The sequence below is a fragment of the Strix uralensis genome, chromosome 10 (assembly GCF_047716275.1).
Source record: "Strix uralensis isolate ZFMK-TIS-50842 chromosome 10, bStrUra1, whole genome shotgun sequence".
Classification (NCBI taxonomy): Eukaryota; Metazoa; Chordata; class Aves; order Strigiformes; family Strigidae; genus Strix; species Strix uralensis.
In genome coordinates, this window is record NC_133981.1 from 13790988 (window position 1) to 13813008 (window position 22021).

General features: G+C 49.8%; 1 protein-coding gene across 4 annotated transcripts in view; it reads right to left on the minus strand.

Annotated features, from left to right (window-relative positions):
* Positions 1 to 2299: 2299 nt before the first annotated feature.
* The window catches only part of SRGAP3 (SLIT-ROBO Rho GTPase activating protein 3), a 125346-nt gene continuing 105624 nt past the window's right edge, over positions 2300 to 22021 (minus strand). The window contains exons 12-22 of one of the 4 annotated variants that reach the window (XM_074879241.1): positions 21247 to 21277; positions 20514 to 20574; positions 20037 to 20114; positions 18815 to 18949; positions 15287 to 15392; positions 14778 to 15005; positions 13240 to 13319; positions 10404 to 10584; positions 9670 to 9819; positions 8974 to 9301; positions 2300 to 6541 (exon numbers count right to left, since the gene is read on the minus strand). In XM_074879241.1, coding sequence (XP_074735342.1) covers positions 6125 to 6541; positions 8974 to 9301; positions 9670 to 9819; positions 10404 to 10584; positions 13240 to 13319; positions 14778 to 15005; positions 15287 to 15392; positions 18815 to 18949; positions 20037 to 20114; positions 20514 to 20574; positions 21247 to 21277 — 1795 coding nt within the window. In that variant the 3' untranslated portion in view covers positions 2300 to 6124. Of the gene's footprint in view, positions 6542 to 8973; positions 9302 to 9669; positions 9820 to 10403; positions 10585 to 13239; positions 13320 to 14777; positions 15006 to 15286; positions 15393 to 18814; positions 18950 to 20036; positions 20115 to 20513; positions 20575 to 21246; positions 21278 to 22021 lie in introns of those variants that run through there. The other 3 variants (XM_074879240.1, XM_074879242.1, XR_012630259.1) reach the window with 3 other exon arrangements.

Genomic DNA, 22021 nt, shown 5'->3' on the forward strand with positions numbered 1-22021 from the left:
AGGACTGGTACAACCCGTGTTGTTCAGAAAGTGCCTCATTTCCCTCTTCCAAAGCATCATGCCCAGCACTTTAAGGTGTCCTCTCCCCTCCTCCCCAGAAGCACGCACATGACAGCCAGCTCACCCTGCAGGGCTCGGCCAGACCAGCCTCACCCCCAGCCCTGTCATTGCAAACAAGAAGCCTCTGCGGCTGCTGTTTTGTGTGGAGTTTTTTCCTTCTGTGTGTTCTTGTCATTCCAGCTGTAAGCAGATGCCCTCTGCAAAGTCATCTTCTTCCAGGTATTTAGTCTGGATTCCGCAGGTTTCCAAGCAGATAAATAAAACAAGCTCTGAAGCTTCTTCCAGGCTGGAGAAGCAATGTCCTGCTGCTGCCAGCGCGGGGTGTTGCCTTTCCCTCTCCCTCCCGTCAAATTTATAACCTTTTCTATTCAAAGTTTAGCCAGAATCGGGTTGAGATGGCCACCCTAGGGGTAATGAGGCAGAGCTATATCCTACCACATGGATTCTCTCCTGAGCTAGCTTTAGGGCTGTTACCCTTTATTTTTCATTACAAATACAGTTTCCCAGCATGGAACATGCTGTTTGGTGCCGAGGTGGCAGCACGTCTCTATCCTCAGAGGTCACCTCCTGACACAGGGTCAAGTGACAAAGGACACAGGTCCCACTGCCCATTTAATATTGCAGTTATGGCACTAAAAGGTTTGTTGTCAGGAAAAGAGGGGATAAATAGCTTATCATGTGCCTGTATTAATTAGGAGTGGTGGGACTTTTGACTGGAAATCAATTATTAATTTACTGATAATGTTGATATTTAGTCTCCAACAAAGGTGTCATTTGGCTTATTAAGTACCAGCGTTACTGTGGGGACCTTCTCAACCCAGAGAGAACCCAGCAAAAGGATAATTTGGGCACGGGACAAACCTGCCGATGACACCAGCAGCACCTGTGCGTTAGGAAAACTGTTTAATTATGTTGCTTTACTTTATCTGGTAACAAATCCTGTGGGTTAAAGCCCCCGTGCCACGAGGTGCTGCCCTGAAGCGCAGAGCCCTGGGACAGGAGTGACACAGCGTGGCTGGGGACCACTGGCGAGGTGGTGACCGGTGCTGGATGACCCAGGTGGATGCCAGCCGTGCCATGCCGGGTGTGCAACGGGCTGCGATGGACGATGTCCTCCTGTGCTCGCCATGCTTTTCATATCCACTTAGTTGGCTCAAGTTAATCCTTTAAAAGCCAGTACCAGGCCAGTCCTGAAGGCCGTGGTGCCGGACGGGGATCTGCTGCTGCCGCAGGAGGGCCTTTGTTCGTCTCCTCGGCTTGTGCAGCCCCCTGAGCCCCCTGGAGCCTTCCCTTTGGAAGGAGATAATCCCTCTTGTCCTGTTTGCAACCCCCGTTTGCCCCTTCTGGGATAACTAACGTCTGTGTAATCAGACTTCAAAAATAAAAGCAAGCGTACTCCTTCAGTGCTTCACTGCCAAGCAGCCCTCTGTTCTGAGAGCAACACTGACCTAACGCTCCTGCACAGGTCTGCAAAGGGATTGAATCGCCTGAAGACGGGTGCAGGCACCAAGGGCTGGAGGTGGTTCCTGCACCAGGGGCTAGGGGAGCACAGAGCAGCCCTTCCCCACCAGCCCTCGCCCCCCGAGGAACCAACACATCCGCACAGCCCCTTCCTCAGCCTTTAACTACTGCGGTTTCAGGGCAGTGAGCTTCAAGGCAAAGGTTTGTTCAAAATAAAAGGGAAGAACACTCCCTTTTTTTACCTAAATGCATTTTAACTAACATTTAGAAGAAGAAACGACACCTCTGAAACGTGGGGTACATCTTGGCTGGTGTAGTTCAGCACAGGTCCTCCCACACCAGTGAAAATGGGCAAATTTGCACCCTCTTGGAGGCGGTGGTTGTTGTTTTTTTTTTTTTTTATTGGCCTACATCTCTCTTCCCTGCGTATTTTCACCATATGCCCAGGGCTGAGAGGAAGGAGCCCATCTGTGCTCTCAGCAGTTCATCTAAACAAACACAGCGAACAATGTCAGCCACAGCGAGCAACTGCGGGCCTGGCTCGCAGCTACAGGGGAGCAGTGGCCAGGAGACGCAGCCAACGGCACCGCGGCCGCCTGCCAGCACAGGGATGGTGCCGCAGGGCTGCTGCATGGGGGACCCTGGCCACCGCCTCTAACCGGGGACACGGGGCACAAGGAGGGGAATCTGCAAGCACGGGTGTAGGCACAAGTGCAGGCAGGGGTGCTGGCCCACACGGCTCCCGGAGGCAGCAAATATTCTCAAACTCCAGCCGGTGTTTTTGAGAAAAGTTAAGCAGTTTTATTCAACAGGATGAGTCCACACCCAACCAGTGGCTTCATCTACATGGCATCATCAGCACACATGACAGAGGACCCACTCAGACACTCTAGCTGAACGGCATCTCACCATACGTTACAGAGACAACACCGGAGGAGGAGGACGACCGTTACAGAGGGCAGCCAGCCAGCGGTTTCCTATGGCTTCCCGGCGTAACCAAACCCATCCCCACCAGCCTACGCAGCCCAGCCCCTCGGAAGCAGATCAGACTCAGGACATCTACTGCCGCACCGTGAAAACCACAACACTGCTAGTTAAATAACACAGTCCAGGGTTTACAAAAATGACCTACCAGGGGTACTTCAGCCTAAGGAAGAAAGTGCACTGTCATCACCACCCCGGGGACCGACACACTTGTGCGCGTTGCTGAAGTCTGTACAGAGAAGAGCCCACCGTGGGTGCCGTTGCTTTTGAGTCTGCACCATTGAAGGCGATGCCGAGCCCCGGGGAGGGTGGGCAAGCACCAAGCTGCCCCTCCCCAGGGTGGCCATGGCCCTGCGGGACGGGATGGGGCAGGCCCACGGCTACCCGGCAGGGTCTGCAGGAGCCAAGCCGGAGGTCGGCACTCGCTCTGCACAGCAGAGAAATGACTGCTCCGTGAAGAGGCCCCCTTGGCTGGCACGTCCCCGAGTTGGGGCTGTGCTGGTCCCTTGGGCCCGGCGGGGCAGGGGGAGGCAGGAGCGGGGCCCCTCGGGAGGGTGCTCCCACCTCCCGCTCACATCAGCTACTCGGCCAGAAGTTGTCACAGTGAAAGCTCTGTGAACTCTCTGAAGCCTACAGTCTTTGCGCCTTTAGAGAGGTATCGAGGATCAGGGTAAAGTTACTCATAAAACATGAGCAGGTTCCAGTTACGATACTCCTACAACGTACGTGTTTCAATTTTGTGCCAAGTTAGCTTACAGAAAAATACATTTCTTCCCTTAAATTTACAGTAGTTAAAACTACAATTTGAATACCATATTAAAAAGGGGTAGTTTATTCTTCAACAAAACGTCTTGGTTTTCTTTCCTTTAAAAAAAAAAATTAAAAAGGACTTTAAAAGCAATCACCCCCAGCACAACGCAACTGTACAAAGGAAATCATGATGTGTACAGCTCCTAGGACACTAACTCCAAGCATTTGTTCTGGTGCTCAAAAAGGCACTTAAAGATAAGAAAACAATTGTATTAAAAACCCACAACAAAACAAAACAAAGGAAAACAAAAGGCAATAATTTAATAGAAAGACACTGGAACTTGTACCGTATCTTCAAAAGTAAGACGGGAGGGAAAAAAAATAACCCTAATAAACGTGGTTTTGCTATCAAGTCATCTTTGAAAGTATATAAAAAAACCAGAAGACTGGCAAAGTGAATGTTCTCCAGGAACTAAATGGAAAAAATAACAATAATTACTGGCAACGAATACACAGCGCTCGTGCCAAATGAGTTTCCTCCCTCCCCCTAAAAGCCCATTTGCTGGTTCATTACTAGACCAGACTGACAGACTGTTTGAACATCTGCTGCCCGTAACGACAGAGGCATTGACCTCAGGGTTAGCCTAAGCTAGGAAAGGGGGGAAAAATTATGAAGAAAAATAAACAACAATATGAACCAATTGTGGTAATTACAAATGTCAACAATGTTAAGAGACAAAGTACATAAATACCATTTCCCCTTACAGCATTATACGGAGGAACAACGACAGAATCACTACATACAGTACTGCTCTCCCACTGTACACTGAAAGGTTAGCTTTGCGGCTTTTTTTATTTTTTTTTATTATTATTATTGGGTTTCATTTTTACATTGAGCTACCTACTAAGTGCAAAGATTTGGTGAGTGGCATTGGCTTTCATCTAATCTTAGCCTATTTTTTGTACAGTTTACATGTTAACAGTTACTTTCCAGCGTTCCAGCGAGTACAGCGCTATGTACAGAGCCCGGCAGGGGCAGGAGCGGGGTGTGGGAGGGACACACATGCTTGTGCAGGGGGCACGGGCGTGACGGCCGGGGCTGCGGCGATGCCCAGGGTGGTTGGCAGGCACTGGGGCGAGCTCCCCAGCCCAGGGGGGAGCTGCGGCAGCACCCCAGGTCAGCTGTCCGCTGCCTTCTGGAAGCAGGGCTGCCCCGCCGGCCACCGGCGAGCTGGGGGCTGCAGCGGGGCTGGAGGGAAGAGGGGGATGAAGGGGAGAACAAAACAAAAGCTGTGGGCAGGGGCAGGTGGCTGCTGGATGAGGCAGGAGGGCTGGCGGGCTGCTTTGTCCAAGGACAGACAGAACAGCAGAAATCGGGGAGCGCGGGTGAAAGGGTGAACATTAAGGAGCCACGAGCGCGGCTTTGCTGTGCAGCTGAGAGACTGACAACAGCCCGTTTCACACCAGGGTTCTACGTGATCATGTGGAAGGGACCAAATAAAACCACGGGTCAGTGCATGGAAATCTGCGCAAGAAGAAAAAAACTGCAGGAGAAGCACAGAGTGTCTTGAATTCAGCGCTGACAGAAGAGACTTGATTATTGAAGTACCATGCAATCCCCAGCTCTTTCTGCATATTTTTTCTCTGGGCTAAATGTTCAGAGGGAAAACAAAATGTAGATTCTTTTGCATAAACTCAAACTGTTGTATTATATAGTACAGTACAGAAAGTGCAAAATATCACCCCATCAGATCGGTTCCGCATCTGATATGGTCAAATATGGCTCATGCTTTTCATGCAAGAAGACGCAGTCTGAATCAAGACTCTCATGTACTGCTGTGCAACTTCAAATAAAGGAATGTTGTTGTACCAAAGCCTCCTCGTCTGTTCAGTCCCATCTGTCGAGATACCATTAGTTTTTAAAAAAAAAAAAGAAATAAAAAGAAGTGTGTGGGGAAAGGGAAATGAAGCATCTCAAAACTGTAAGTTACTCTATTTATGCTTTACCACAGGTTTGTCACTAGTCCTTGTTCATTCTGAAATCTTGAAGAAAATCCGAGTTCCGTGGCCCCGGCAGTGCAGGCCAGGCAGTGCCGTGCCCGTGCAGCAGCAGCATCCTCCTCCCCACGCGAAGCCGACGGGGCACCCCTGGCTCTCTGTCCCCGCTCCTGCCGGGTGCCGCCGGCCGGGGCATCATGGCGCAGGCCAAGGCGTCTTGGGATTTGGCTTGAAAATACACTCCAGCCGGCCTGGCACACCCTGGCATTCATGAATTTCCAGCTCTTTTCCACAGGCCAGCACCGAACAAAACCCTCTGTATCTCCCCCCCACCCCCTTTTTTTTTCAAATGCCAAGAGGTGCAGAAATTAAATTCCAGGATTGGCCTTGTATTGCTCAACGCACAGCTGCTACGTACTTCCACGCACAACACGCACACAAATAGCCTGGAAAAAACCCCAAATCAACCCAACATCTCTAGAGAGGACGTTTCAGAGCCAGTTTCTGAGGTAAATCTACTTTTTTTAAAAAAGTCACCGAATTCTGTACGCTTTTTTTTTTAATATATACTTCTACATATAGCATGTATTCTCCAGTGCCAACACGTAGACTCGCCATCTCCTCCTGCCGTAGGACTGCAAGCTTGGGAAGAGTTTCTGCAGGGATGGGGGTGTGTGTGCACACGTATGTACATAATACACACACACACACACGTATGTACAATCAACCATCGAGCCTGGGCGACGCACTTGTTCCCCTTTTGGAGAGGTTCCTCTCAAGCACGGTTCTGACCTCCCGCTTGGCCGAGCCACCGGCCCCGCTCCCACCATCCGGGCGCTGGCTCTCCCCGCCGCAGTCCCCACGCCCCAGCCTACATGGTGCCTGATTTATCCGCCGAGCTGCTGGGGAAGAGCTTCTCGGTGGGGGTGACGGCGGGGCTGCCCACCCCCGAGCTGCTGCTGCTGCTGGAGCGGTGCTGCACCACCGGCCGCACTGGCCGCATCGGCGGCGGCCGCAGCTGAGCCCCGGCCAGCCGGGCTGACAGGGCTGGCTTGAAGGTGGTCATCATCTCCGTGGTGGAGCTGCTGCTGCGCCTCATGGCAGCATCGGGGTCCCGGATCAGGATGGTGTGGAGGGGGCTGGCGGGTTCTGAGTTGGTGGCGCCCATTGGGGGGTTCTTCATGGGCTCCAGCGTGTCCAGGACCACATCGGGGGCCTGCTTCGCCGTGTTCTGCCTCTCCAGCTCCCGCAGCTCGTTCAGCGCCGTGCTCATGGTCTTCTCGATGTCCTGCGAATGCCACCAACAAAGGGATGTCAGCACTGTGCCGCAGCATCACCCCCTCTCCTGCACCCTACCCCGTGGAGATGCTCCCCCGTCCTGGCATGTGTGTCTGCATGGCAGGGGTCTGACCTAAGAGAAAGCCTCCAGGCAAAGCAGGAGCGTTGGGAGAAGATGTAAAGCCCAAACTCTGGCTGCACAAACATGCTCCCTGTCTCCCACGTCAGCAGGAGTTTGGTTGCCAGCTCCAAAGGGAGCAAACCCCAAGCACCATGACTGATGGGGTGAACACCAGCCTGTCCACATCTCCAATGAGACGGGGCATCTCCACACTCCCCCCCAAGCACTGAGGCTGGTTTTCCCCCAAAAAAAGGAGGCCCTGCTGCCTCTGTCAGATGTTCAGGACCTCTGCTGTCCCCGTGCCTACAGGGCAATGCACGTCTGGGGCAGAAACGCGCAGGGACGCACGTGGAGAAAGCAGCACCATGGCAGCTCACCGTAAGCAGGAGAGAGGCAGCAACGAGGCCTCTCCCTGCACATGGGGAGGCGGCCGAGGTGAGACCGGCCCCAGCCCCTCACCACCCGCCCGCCTTGGGTTGTGTCTCCGAGGCATGGCCTGCATGGCTCCGGCCGTGGAGATCCTCCAGAACCTGAACCAGGTTCAACTAGAAGTGCCCATTTAAAGGAAATTAGCTAAATTGCCTACAACTGTAGCACTGATAGTCTCACTCAGAAACAGAGAGGCCCTGGCTTGTTCACTTAAACCCACCTTAACTGAATTAAGGCTACTAACTCAGAAAGAGACCATCTGAAAAGTGATTTAAGGCAACCAAATCCACTGTTTAAAAAGTAGCTCTAGTTAACTCTCCTCCCTGTCCTTGTGTAGACAAGTCCTTAATTTTATAATGCATACAAAACACCCAGTGAGCCTCAGATAATATTCAGAGGATCAGCAGAAGGGAAATAATTCTCAAGTTAGCTCCAATTAATTCTATTAAGCTGTTCAGATAATGAGTGAAAATATTCTCCCAGAGCTAAGCCTCAGGTCTACTAAGTCCAGCAGTCCTACAGACTTCAAGGTAAGTATTTATTTACATCAGCTGAGCGAGAATCTTTTTCAAGGTTTAAGAAAACAACCCAAAACCCAAGAGAATTGTGCATGTCATGCTCCACCCTCAGCGTTCACCCATCCCTCTGGAGGCTCCCAGTCCCCTCAGCCCTGTGCTGCCCCGCGTTCCCGGGTACCCTGCGGGGTGCCAGGCTGCTGCCCAGCCGCCCAGCCCGGGGACATCATGCAGGCTCTTATCCTGTCCCAAGGGGGACGTGGTGCCCAGCTCAAGCCACTGCTCTGGGCACATGCTGTGACTGTAGCTTTGTACAGTGATCACACCAAAGGCAAGCTCTTGATGGACAGAGAAGCCGGGTAGCGTGCTGCAGAGCAAGAGAACAAGGAGCGTGGCTGGTGGAAAAGCAAACAGGACAGTGAGAGTTCTTCCTTTCCGCAGTCATTAATTATCCCACGGAAAGCAGACGATTCTACACAAACAGGCCTGCCAAAGCCTGCGGCAGAGGAGCCGCTGCGGGGCAGTGGGCAACAGACTCCCCATCAGCTGCCCCCTCCGTCCCACAGCTGCTGCTCCCGCTAGAGCGTGGCCTGAAGCAAACCACCGGGAAACTGCTGAGCAGGGGGCACGCCCAGCAGCCTGTCCACAACGCTCCCAGGCCAACCCACGGGCGCTGGGACGTGTTGGCGGGGACCGTGCCTGAGCCACACGGACGCTGAGAGGCTGGAGAATTCTGCAGCCCGCCCCATGAAGGGACCACTCTCCAAGATGTTAATGGGTTTGGTAGAACCTGATGGATACGCAGCCGGGGGCTCCTGCCAGCGGCAGGGAGAGGAGACTCGCAGGCTGCGTGGGAGGGAACACCGTGGAACCAACGGGCTGGCGTGATGCCGATGTGTGGCTGGAGGTGTCATATGGGGATTACACTAATGATCCAACGGCCCAGCTACAGACAGCCAGTCACAAAATCCTGAAGCCTTTTCTCCAAACACTGAGCATCAAATTCTGATTTGGCAAATCCAGTTTTCTCCATCTAAGCTCCTTATGGAGCAACAGATGAAGATAATGCTCTTCCCTGCCTGCGGGGAGGGAAGAGCTACCAGTGCATTTTGGTGGTGGATCGAACGTTTCTGTCTATTGTTTGGAAGAAACAAGGTTTGTGGAAGGAGGCAGTATCTTTCATTAGACCAACCGATACAGTTGGAAAAGCAGGCAAACTGTTGGCTGCTCATTTTCATCTTTAAACCATCGCAGCTACAACAGCACTGCAGTTCTGAAGTACACTGAGATGGAAGGGGCTCTGCGGGGCTACCCAAGGGGTTTTTATTTTAGCCTCTCGATCCCTGGGCACTGAGAGCCACTTCACAACCCTCTTACCTCGGCAAGCGCTTCTGCTTCTAGAGATTTCTGATCTCCGAGACTACTGTGTCTAGTCGATCCACAGGTCGATCTCAGCGGGTGGCCATCAGACAAGGCCTTCCTGTCTGGGAAATTGATGCTGCCTGCGCTGCCGAATGTCGCCATTCTGCGCTTTTCAGGACTCTCAATCCTGCCCCTGTTAAGAGGTATTTTGTGGGGGCTGCTAGGGCAGGCCGCTGCTCGAGGAGGAGTGTCTATGCCAGGACCCATCCCTCGGGGCGGGCTGTGGGTGTCCCCCCCGCTTCGACGGCGAGGGATAGCTGCACCGTCAGACCTCAATCTCACTCTGCAAAGAATCCATCACAAGACTAGGTCACCGTCCATCAGGTCAAAAGCGTCTGGTTGCATGCTGTAAGACAATTGCTCAGCTCTGAGAGTTCAGATCAAACCAAACTCGAGCCTTTCAGCTTCAGAAGACTAAGGCAAGAAGGCAGACAGACATTTTAGCCAGTGCCGAGAAAGGGACAGCATTGCGCCTTCTTTGTTTGTGAAGATCTACATTAGAAATGCACGTGAAAACCCCCTCCATGCTTATATTATTCTGCAGTGCTTACTGGAGCCTTCCCTTCTGTCTTGCCCTACACCACACACCGACTCTCCCCGTGTGTGACAGTGACCACCTCCGTGTTCACGGGAAAACAGGAGTTTCCTTACCGGCCCATCACTCCACCAAAGCCATAGTCCACAATATGATCTGTCGGAGACTGGATGTCGTTCTTGGAGGAGGCTTTATCGTCCAGCAGCGGTCCGCTGCTTGCCTCGCTGTCCGCCTTCTGGCTGAGGCTGTCAGAGAACGCATCATCCCTAGGGAAAGGAAACCCCACCAGTAACAGGGCTCTGCCCCAGCAGATTGGCTAGAGCCCAGCCACAACCTGGATCTGAGCAGCCCCAGACTTCGTTAACAAAGGGCAGGACCAAGGCCACCACTTCAGACAGTACCTGGAGTTTGGAAAGAGGGAACATCACGTGTCCATATCCCCCTGCGCTGCAGCTGCCACTTCAGTGAACCCAGGTACAGCACTTGTAAGAGAAGTGGCATCTGCGAAGGACCCTGGGATCTGCCTACAGCCAGGCGGGCACTCAGCAACGCCGGGGCAATGTACAGAGCAGTCAGGGCCAATATTAAGCCTGGCTCATGCTGTCTTGAGAAGTCAATGATAGCTGGGGTTCAGCACACTGAAGTACAGTATTTAGTGCTCGGCTTTACCAGCTTGAACGAGAAACAACCTGAGCCAGTACATGGAGAGGCAGATGTGAACAGGTCCAGATTTCTCACCAAAGTCATTAAACCTGGGAAAACCTGACCACGTACTTCAGGTGGCAAAAGATGGAGCTCAGATAATTATGTGATTTTAACATCCTGGATCAACACACACCACTTTACTCACATGTCTTGCACCACGATGTACTGGTGGGGTATGAGGCCATCCACACCGTTGTGTCTCCCTTCCCACCAGTCTTCTGATGCGCGATGGTACAGGAGGAGCGAGGCCCCTTTCTTAAAGGAGAGCTCTCGTGGAGATCGTCCAGTGTAGTCAAACTTCGCTATGGCTTCAATCTGCTCCACTTCTTCAAAGGGGAGAAGCACCAATAGAGAAAAGCTTAGTTCAACAATCACAAAGGCGCAATAAATCCTAGAAGTAGACATCTCACCAGAGCAGCAGTAATACTGCTGCCCTAGCTTCCCGAGAACACCTTACACTCAGTACAAACCATCTTATTTTTAGACTGATCAATTCTTTTTGTTCTTCCAGCCTTCCTGGAATTTCTCACAGACTCACAAACTACCATCAATTACAAAAAGCTACAAACCAGATGGGCAGTAGTTGAAATTTCCCTGTGTGCATATGGCATCATCACTCACACTCCCATTTTCTACCTATAAAGTGATTTCTTTGGTTACAGAACCCCATTATCCTCCAGACTGGGATCTTGTTAAGCTGTGTCAGATGCTGTGATCAAAGCCCCGCTTACCTTCTCTTCCTTTCCTTATCCTGGAGACAGTTTGGCCTGAATTATTGATGAGTAATGAATCCCCCTTTGGGGATCCCCATAGAAACCATGATAGCGGCTCTGGTTGGGCAGCTGCTCCGCACCACACCCCCACATCTGCAGACCTTCCAGCACTCTACCTCACCACTTTTTCTAAGTTCTACCAAACACCAGGGATTCACAAATCAGGAGCTCAGGCCTGAAATTCAAAAGGACTGAGGCAGGACTTCACTTTGGGACGTCACGAGTATACCAGCAGCCTTTGAGCCACTGACCAAGGGCATCACAGCAGGAGCTGCTGGTGCACCCAAAGAGGCATTGAGGAGCCTGTGGAGGAGCCCAGCTCTTCTGCAAATCTGCTTCCAGCTGGGAGCACTGAATCCCAGAGAAACCGCTGCAGCGACTGCAAGGCAGCAACAGCGTTTCTCTCTGCACTGGCAGGAGCAGACTGCACCCCGCCTCACTTCACTCAGAGATGGGTGAAAAAACAGGCTGCCTCTGGCCACTATCGGAGCCAGCCAGCAAGCAGTTAATGTACCTTGATTATGTGAGACACCCGATCATTTTAAACCCCACCTGGAGACTGGGAGACAGGCAATGACAAAGCTAAACAGGGCAAATCCACCCAGTTCCTCCAGATCTGTCATGTTCTCATTAAAAAATGGAAACTTGCTCTGCTCCGTCTGGCTCATTGCTAACCACAGCCTTGGCATCAGCAGCAATCAGGATGTGACCCATTGCTCTGCTCAGTGACAAAATCCACACAGATGAAACGTAGTGGGGGAGGCTACCAGGAGGGCTTTCACAGCCCTGATAAAATATTGAGTTTCCCAGCAGGGAGGGTGCAGGGAAGAAGGAATATGTAAATTCACAAAATAAAGCTAATCCTCTTCTCTACACTTGCATCACAGTTAATCACCCAGAAACTCCAATCAGAGCCATTAATGTGACCACACAAGCATAAAATTGGCTAAATGGCAGCTTGCTCTCCTTCATCTTCTAGTCCTGTCGGCTCCTGTCTGTAGCTGAAAGCAGGTCCTCAGCCGTCCGGCCCAGCTGCACCCTTCCCCTGCTCCCCAAGGTGGGGCAGGACTCATCGAAGGAAACAGCAGCCATCAGGAACAGCAGAAAAGCAGGATAGGCATCAGCTGCCCAGGGCCCTTCCACAGACCAAAGTCCTGCCATTAAACGGGGACACGGGGCCTCCTGGCCTTGCCCCGTGGCTGAGGTGCTGGTGGCTCCGGGGTGCAGGAAGTACAAGTGCTTCCTCCCGCCTTGGTGCCTCGTCCTGGAGCGAACACACTTCTTGCCCAGCTCTGCCAGCACCCCCGTTTCCATGCCTGCCCATGATCACCGTGAGCTTCACAGCTTTTACTGAGCGCCCATATGCAAAGCTCTGAGTTGGTTTACACAGATGTGCAGGCAGGCAGGAGCTTACAAAGCGCTGGACCTGAGCCTCCTCCAATGTGTTACGAAACACGGATGATGCACCCAGTTGGAAGGGATTCACGCCCGGCTGCACCCATCCGCATGGTCCTGGCTCACAGCACGTCCTGCTTCGCCCTCCAGAGTTGGGCAGCTCCAGGGGCCCGACACCAGCGAAAACGAGCAGGCGGGTGCTTCATCCCCAAAGGAAACCGAACTGACTGCAGGGAAAACCAGGCTGCAGCTCGCTTGAATACAGGGGCACTTCGCTTCTGCCAAGGAGCTGACTGCTTAATAGGGGATGATCCACAGCACCATGAAATCAGCCCCAACAGGGCCACTGACCTTCACCGCTTTCCTCACAGAGCACCCGAGGGCCCGGAGCAAACAGAGTGGGTCCCCCCCTGCCAGCCTCCTGCCTCCCCTCATGTTCTCCTGAGCCATTTCACACAGCGCATCCTCACCGTCGCATGGCTGCATGTAAGCGCAGATGACCAGGAAAAGGAAAAAAAAGTCATATATGGGATTAATGGAATCTCACAGAACAGCTCCAAAAAACCAAGCCTGTATGCTGCCACAGAAGCAGACCGCTGCAAAGGTCCACGCACATCCTATGGTGAAAATCTATATGCAACATTTATTAATATGCATGTGCATTATTAAGCACAGAAAACCACTGTCCCCCACTGAAGTGCCAGGCACTAGTCCAGCCTCTATTCTGATCAGGAGTGAAGTGCACGTTGCATTCCTGCACACATAGATCTTCCAACAGACACTCAATTTTCTGCTGCTCACATCTGCACTCACCGTCATCGCTGGTGTGTGGTTCCGTGCCGTTGTCATGGTCAACTTCATCGATGGTGCCTGGCTCGCTGTGTGGGCTGTCGCTGAAATAAAATACACCATGGTCTCAAAGAACGAATGAGACTGTCCCTAAGGCACTCAGCAATAGTTGTTGAGGGAAATACTGGCTCCAGTGATACTTGGAAGAGTTATGTTTTTAATGTTCATAGGACTGAGATGGTCATTTTAAATCACAGCAGATCTCTGAACTTGCTTTGAGAGCAGCAGACGCTCACGATCTTCAGGCCCAGAACATCTATTCTGTTGCTCATGTGTCTTACTCGTATTTGGCAAAACAAATATAAAGTGATACCAAGTTAAAACATTCCACTGAGTCATTCACAGTGAGTTTTAGCATTTCATCCTCCGCTTGCTTCAGTAAGGATGGTGGCAGGTGATCAGCGTCAGGGAAGATTAGGTCTCAGAAACATGCGTGAAACTTGCACACAAATCAGTTCAAGTCTGGTTTGTTAAAACTCAGATCTGAATGCCAGTTTAGAATTCCAGCATCCTCCAGACAAGTGTGTAATATCACTGACACTTCTAACGTGGGGTTTGTTTATGGAGTTTTCCTACCCCGGGTACACCAAGTAGGGCGGATTGCACACCAGAAAGACAGGATGTACTGCAGTCACACACGGCTGATCCCACCCGCGGCGAACGCAAACTCATCCGTCTCCTAACACTGACAAAACAGAACAAACTGGAAGGTTCAGGTTCACTTTGGGCTAAGGGATTTTATCCAACTAGCAAATCATGATGGAACTATGGGACTTTACTGAAAAATTCCAGCCTAGGAGGAATTTGATTAGAATTGACCTAAAATTCTGTTTTGCTCTGAACACAATTCTGTGAGTCTGCAGCTGAAAGAATCTTCATAAATATTAATATTCATACCAGAAAAAAGTTTCTCCTGAAGTTTTTACTAAGGTGTATAATGCTAAGTCAGCATGAGAAAGAAATACTCAGTGGAACTGCCTACTCTGTTTTAACTGGCAAGGCTAAAATCAAAAGTAAAACTGATGTAAGTAAATAGAGACTAATTGGTTAGGTGTGCAAAGTCCTCTTAGTTTTATGAAGGTATCATAACTAAGAACTACACAGACAGCCTGATATGGTGTAAGATTCTTAACCAGTGTCAAACAACACAAGTATAAATCTCTTGCACACCTAATTCATAACATTTAAGAGGAATAAATGCAAACAGCATGCCCCTTCCCTGCAGAGGGGCAAATTCAGCCCAGTGCTGTGCGCAGCCGCCCTGAATATTAAGTCTGGACTTCCCCACAGCTCTCCTCACACCCCATCCTCTGGGGGATCTGTTCCCGAGATCCCTTCCCCTACGCTCACGCGAGCTGGGGTCAATCCTGTCTGCCAGGAATCAAGTCAAAGCTCTGCACTGTGTCACAGGTTCAGTCTTAACGTATGAAGAGAAGAGAACCCCAGCAAGGGGACCTGGCTTGAAATTCTGCAAATAGTGAAGTCCTGTTGCTGCTCCTTACCAGTATTCCTCCCCGCCAGTCATGCACTTCTCATAGACAGGTCCTTCCAGCTCTCTGTGGCTGGGGAAGATGCCCTCGTGGTTAATGATGATGGTTTTGATGACCTCATTGACATGGGCTTGGCAGGACACCGGATCCTGCCCATCTGGAATGTGCATCAGAGTGGGCCCGAAGCAGATGGCCAGGTTGTAGGGATCCATCATGTTCTCATCGCTGTACTGTGACAAGCTGCAAGCACAAGCACAGGGGAGGTGCAGTGCTGACTTCCCCCGTTCACTTAGAAAAATCTCCCACCAACAAACCCCCACCACCCAAGAAAGCAATCATCACTGAGCTGTACATCCTCCCCAGACACACAGCCACGGATGGGCAAGGCTGAGGAAGAAGCAAAATACAATTCTCCATGGCAATACCAAAAAGGACTCGTGCAACAAAGACAGGGAAGCCCTGAAAAAAAGAAGGGCAAGGAGAAACTCAGTAAAAGAGGAAAAAAAAAAACAACAACTCACTGGTTAAGGAAAGCAAAAAGATATCTCATGACAACGATGACAGCCCGAGGCAGAGTGATGAGGATTTGCTGGATCTGGTGCACTCTCTCGGTGGGGTTCTCGATTTCTGCAACACATGGATAGAAAGCACATCTTTAAACCTTCTCAGGACCAGACAACATGGCACCAGAGGGACTTGTTCCAGATCTAGTAGCCCACTATGCAAGGAAAACAGTAGCCCGTTTCCAGATTGGAAACTACTGGGCACTAAGGTGCAAGCAGAGAGTTGGTCATAGTGCTCTTCCATGGGTGAACTCAAACATACGCTCAGATTCGGTGTAAACAGCAAACAAAGACATTTCCATGGTTTTATTTTTAAAATAACTGTTTAGGTGTTATTTAGTTCATTCCTCAACAACTACTCTATTTCTCAAAAGCTCAAGTCAATATGGCACTGGAAAATGGAGCACTGCTCAGTTTTCTAGTGCAGATTTTTAATGAAGTTTTTATTCATGTTACTCTTCTGGGTTAACTATCAGGTCCTTGTGAGCACTTCTGCTCCAGTCTCCCACTGGTCTTAACAGGAATTTAATCTGCACCGATTCCAGTCAGGACTTTAAGATTCCCTTCTTCTCCCCACAGCAGTCACAAAGCCCAGAGCTGCTCCCAGAAACCAGCTTCTCTCTGCAGGCAGGAGGGTGACTTCAAGCCATCTTAGAGAGCAGCCGCCTCCTTCGTCCGCAGAGCTGCAAGAGCCCCGCTCCAGCACTGACCCGCTGAGGGGCTCAGCACCGTATTCAGCCAGTATCTGCTCAATATATTATGTAGATAGTTAATACTGTGGCTTTTATTTTACAGGAAGCAGGCAAAGAGTACCAAAGCTTTCCTGAGAGCAGGCAGCCCCAGACGCATGGAGGAGATGCTTACTCTACTATGCTGGCTCAAACTTTGGCACTTGCTAACCATAATAAAATTCACTGACAACATGTAGCTGGGCTGCCATTTGTTCAAAATTCTGAGCAAAATTTGGCTTCAGTACAAAGATGGAAATCTTTATAATAGTTCATTTTGGAAATTTTTCCTTTTGAGGAATGTATTTATCCCCTGTCATTGCTTAATGGGTTCTGTACTTCTTCAGTTTGGTTTTACTTAAGAGGACATTTATTTTAAAAAAAATCAAATAAATAAAAAATGGATAAAAACCTACAACAATAGATATCTGTTCTGAAACCCAGAGGAACAAATTGTCTCGAAGCACTTGCATTTTTTCACTTAGCAAAATGTTTAAACTGGCTGTAATTCAGAGGAATTAATGGAGCAATCATCGATCACTCTACAATACAGGCACACCCCTGAATGAACCTCGGCAAATAAAGTGCCTTTTCTATCCATCCATTTCTCATGTGCATTTGAGAAACGCTTCCATGTAAACTCTCACAGGCAAAAGGAAAAGCCGGTCTCCCTCCTGCCACCAGCCAGCCCGGCTTCCCCATCCCTGCAGCAAGGAACAACGCGGCTCTGCAGCTTCCAGGGGCACTTGGTGGCCCTGTGACAGGCACAGCAGCTCCTGCTGCCAAAAACTCACTGAGAATACCTTACCGGGAGCCAAGGGAAATCGAGGCGGCTTTGTGATGCGCTGCGGTGGAGAGCCCAAACCGCTCGGCTGCCTTTAACCTTTCTGCCATAATTACAAAATGAGACAGAACATTTTACACCAAGGATGGCATGTTACTGAGCAGTGGCTCTCAAAGAAAGGTTTCTTCAATCTGTTTAGGTTGGAACACCTACTACACAGCCTGTGTTTGTGTGGCAGAAAGTCAGACGCACTTAAGGTCAGATTTTTAATGGGAGCAAGGTACTTTAATTCATTTAATATCTACCCTTAATCAACAGGTAGCAACAGCAGCAGGAAAAGAAAGGAAAGATGATGACAAGGAAGATTCTTTTTAAAATGAGAAAAGAATAAAGAGAGAAGAGACTATCCAGAAAATTAACAGATGATGTTTGCAATTAAAAGCTCCCAAAAGCTTAATAAATTGTGCAAATTGGCATTAATTAGGGATGGTTTCAAAGCACAAGCCACATCACTGAGGACATTTCCTGGCACCGAAGGGCACCCGTCCCCTCCTCAGCGGGGTGTGCCCTCTTGGGCTCCCCGCTCTGCCTGCTGCAAGCCACTCAGAGGGGCAAGCCAGGCTAGAAATCCCTGTCCGGGGCACAAAACTGGTGCTGAAACAGCTTCATTTGCCGTGTTACAGGTGTCCTGTGCTGTTTTACACATTGAAACTGAAAGGCAACAGTGAATTTCCTAAAGCTACTATAGAAAACAACTGTTCTTGAAAAATAAGAGCACATTCTTCTCCTTCTGGAACAAGCCCACCCCTGCATCACTCCCCTCTAGATATCATCTTTCTTGACATCGCTAAATCTCCCCTCTAGATATCATCTTTCTTGACATCGCTAAATCTCTTGCAGTTGGACACATTAAGAAGCAGGGAAGGAGCCACGAGCAGTGAAAGCCAAGCGAAGGGCTTCAGCACATGTTCACCAGTCACTCCCCCCGAAGCTACCCACATACTGAGACACTTGAATCCCCAAACCACCTCAATGCCTTTCCTGTAAAATAAAGTCATCCTGTAGCCAAAGTGCGCAACACGCTCCTCCATCATCTCTGAAACATCAAATTCATTCTCTCTTCTTCCTTTCTCCCAGAGGAGTAATTTCCATGACTTGCCAATAAATAAATGTCATCGCTACAAGGTACCGAGTGAAATAAACCCCAGCTGGGATATCTGTTTCTTCAGTTGCAGAGGAACAAGTGGAGTTGGGAGAATTCAGGACAGAACAAGAAGCAACCAGGCTCTCCCTGACATCAATCCCAGACCTTCATGATTAAAAGCCCTCAGCTTCTGCCTCTGCTCATATCCCAACGCACTTTCTGGTTTTCTTTGGGACAGAAAACGCACATAGCAAACACATGGAAAACAGCTGATCGAGTGGGGTTGAAACCAAGTCTGCAGGCTCAAGAGTCGGAGAAGCTTTCCGAGTCACCAAGAGTTACTGACCTTTGCTCTATTTAGTAGAAGATGCTGAGCTAAAGCAGCAAAACCCCTCTGGATCCCGGGAGCCACGGCTGCACGACACGTGGCGGGCAGGCACAGGAACCGCAATTACCCACCAAGATCTGAGCAGGCAGGACAGCAGCCGACGCTGCTCCAGCAACTAACGACCCCTCATGCAACCTGCAAATGTGTATACGGGCTTGCTGCATGAGCAGCCCACTGGCCTAAGCTTGGAGAGGCCTTTCTGGTGATCCTCATGATGCTAGGAAGATTTTAGAAGAGCCATGGTAAGATGTTTTACTTCTCCCTCACCTCCAGTGCTGTCAGTGCACACTCCTGATGCCCTTTCCTAATAACTTCCATCGCAGACCTACAGCCCTTCTTACGGCATAAGCTGCTATTTGCAAAACTCAGGTGTACTTCCTCCCTGGCTGTTGCTTCTCTTGTCCCACCCTATTCTTGGAGAAGAGCTGCCCCATGTACTTACTTATAGTAGATATCAAATCTTGAAACCTTTCCTTAGGAAAGAGGGGGTTTTCCAGTCCTCGGAAATACAGCTTCAAGACTCCAGCCACCGAATTAATGTCACGTTCATTTTGATCATCAGCAAGGGGATCTTCACCTGCCCAGACAAGAGTTTTTATTTCCAGCATTACTGTCAAGTTGGACTAACACAGCAAGTCTTTTTTCCTAACTCGGTGGAAACCTAAAATTTTCCCCAGCTCAGAAAACCCTCCGGTGCGTGCAACAGTAATGCTAAGCATTTTGCCAGCCAGAGGAGAGTTTAATAAGGTTATACAGCATTGTGCTGAGATATACTATAGCCCTACCTACAAAACCCCAGTTTATTGTGGAGATTTTAAACCTTTCCTGAAGATGTTACTAATCGGTTCTCCTTCACAGTTTCCAGCCCAGTGCATTACTGCACTTACGGCAACAGCTCAGAGAGCTGAGCAGATCTAAACGATGGTGGGTAAAAGCCTTATAAGACAGGCTGAAGGATGCAATTACGCCTCTGGAATAGAATGAAAGGTTCTGGATAACACTGTAAATCTATAAAGGGCTTTCAAAACCTAAGGGATTTGGATACTGATTCCTCTTAAATTGGATGTGCAAATCTGCCAGCCTTTGACAATCCCATCACCGCCTTATTCACTGGCCTAGCGACCTTCATCCTGATCCTTCCGATGCTGCTCAAAGATCAATGCCAGGGAGGCCACGACCCCCCCCCTAGACTGTCCCTTTCACAGCTTCACCTTCATCGGTGCTGCAGGATTGCTCCGCCCATGTCTCACCAACCTTCGACATGATTTTCTCAAGAGAATCACTGCCAGCTCCACAACCAACACTGCCACCAGGCACATGTGGCAATGCTGCTCCTCCCTTGACAAACTGCTGCAGGAAGGAGGAAAATGGATCCCCAATAAACTATTTTATGGCTCTCACCTAAGGCTTTCATGCTCTTAATTAAGGACTGTGGAAGAGGTCTCTGCACCTACCCCTGCTTCTCACACTCTTTCCCTAAGCGACTCTTCACTATTGCTGGAGATACAATACTGAGAATGGGAGAAAACCTCCTCGAGTCTCATAGCAGAGAGGCCTTTAGCACCAGCTTTACACAATATCTAACGCACCCAGCACACACTGACACTCCCGCCAATGATCTCTGCCAGGACACAGCGTCCCAGCTGCACACCCGGGCAACACACCTCTCTCAAATGAATTCTTGATGTCGTTGACTTCCACCTGGGAGCCAGGGACTCTGAAAATGCCCTGCTGCTGAAGGCCTGGAAAAGAACAACATTTTAGAAAAGATTGCTGTAACTGTTACGTGGTACTTTCTGGTAAAGAACAGCAGAAACTAGGAGTCAATGCACCCAGAAAGGCTCAGAACAAGAAGCAGACAGCCTGCTACGATTCACTTCTGCTCGTATTCTCCAATCAAGGCCCCCCAGATCAAAGGGTTGAAAGGGCTCCCGTTGGCCCGGGGCCTGAGCGAACAATCTAACCTGAGTAAGTGCTAACAAGTCAGTCATCCAATGCTACATCACAGTCAACACCATTGTAATTATTACCTGAGCCCATGTAGCGAGGGCTGTGGGAATCTTTACTATATTTCACTGCTAACTACAAGTACTTAATTTCCTTGGCAGAACGTTGTTGTTGATATTACTGAATCAACTTACCGTACAAATTGATGTAACGAATGCAGCTTTCTACTACAAGTGGAATAGCCTGTCCTGAATCCTTCATGAAAGGAAAGAGTAAAATATTACTGGTTTATTGATAACAAAGCACGGGAAATGCATTAAAGATTGCAAAAACAGAGATTTGAAGATCAGTGCTATTGAGTTTAGTAAGAGGACAGGCAAGAAAAGGAGGCATTACACACATCAAGCCATAAAAAAGTGCTGAATATACTATGTGCAGTCAATTTTGCACAAAACAAGCTTTCACTAAAGCGTGTGAAAGACAGCTGCTCACTATCTGCTTGAGACAGGGGATTGATGCAACTGGATCACAGCTATTCCATTTCAAAGGTGTAACGCTGAGCCAAAATAAAACTTGTGCTATACCTGTCTGATGAAGTAAGCTTCCAGTAACAGAGCTTACAACAGTATTTCCACCTGAAGAAAGAGCCATTGTCAGCAGATGCTAAAAAAAACCCCCAAAACACCACAGTGTGTGAAATGAACTGCCTGTATCTGAACCTGCGATGAGTTTTGGCTTTTGTTTCAAAGCTGCTTCTCTCCAGGTCCCTCACAGAAGGAGCTCAAGGGGAAACATGAGCCGTGCCTGACTGCCTAAGCAGACAGTTATTTTCCTCAGGGCCTTTGTCAGGCTGTTTTTTCCAGTAGAGTACAGTTGCATCTCTCTGGTTAATTTACTCCGTCTCATAGACGGGCCTCCAGTAAATACCTGGTTTCTTGTTCGCGCATTCCTCCTTCCTCTGAGAACACAAAAAAGCAGCAGAGCGGGAAAAAAAGAAAAGATTAAGCAAGGATAAGTTCAGTTAGAGGTAAGCATCTCTTTCGGAGGCCATGAACGCTCAAATGCAATGGCAGCTTAGCAAGGTCCAACCCAGGCCTTCAGGCTGTCCACCCTCCCACCCAAACCCCGTCTGGCACGCTGCACCCGAGCCTCGGTGACCGGCACAAAGAGCCTCTCGGATTTCTTCCCTCCCTGAACCTGTGGCACTCGGAGCCCGAGGACAAGGCCAGCCCCTGCCCAGGCACAGGCAAGGCTTCAGGAAAAGCCATCCCAGCATGGGGGACTGGGCAGCCACCTGCAGCCCTGGCACCGTGCGGCCCCCAGCCTCGAGGACACCCCCGGCAGCACAGCACTGTCCCCCAAGGAGCCTCCGCTGGCACAGGACACCTGTCCGCTCGGATGGGTTTCCACTGCCGATAATTCCTCCTCCATGCTGCTGAACAGACTGGACTTTAATGAGCATTATTTTTTTAAAAATCAGTTTAAGTAAGGAATAATTACAAGTATTAAAGAGATTACCGGCTTTGTCAGTCAGGCCCATATATTAGTTGTGACAGTGCACTGTTTATAAACACTGCCCTTAGGCTTATGGTTGTACTAAAGGAGCCTGAGAGAATAAATCAGAGCTGGACAATGCCTACTAGTTTACCTAATCCAACAGTTTGTCATTACTGCTTCCTACAGTATTTTCACTAAAGGTTTC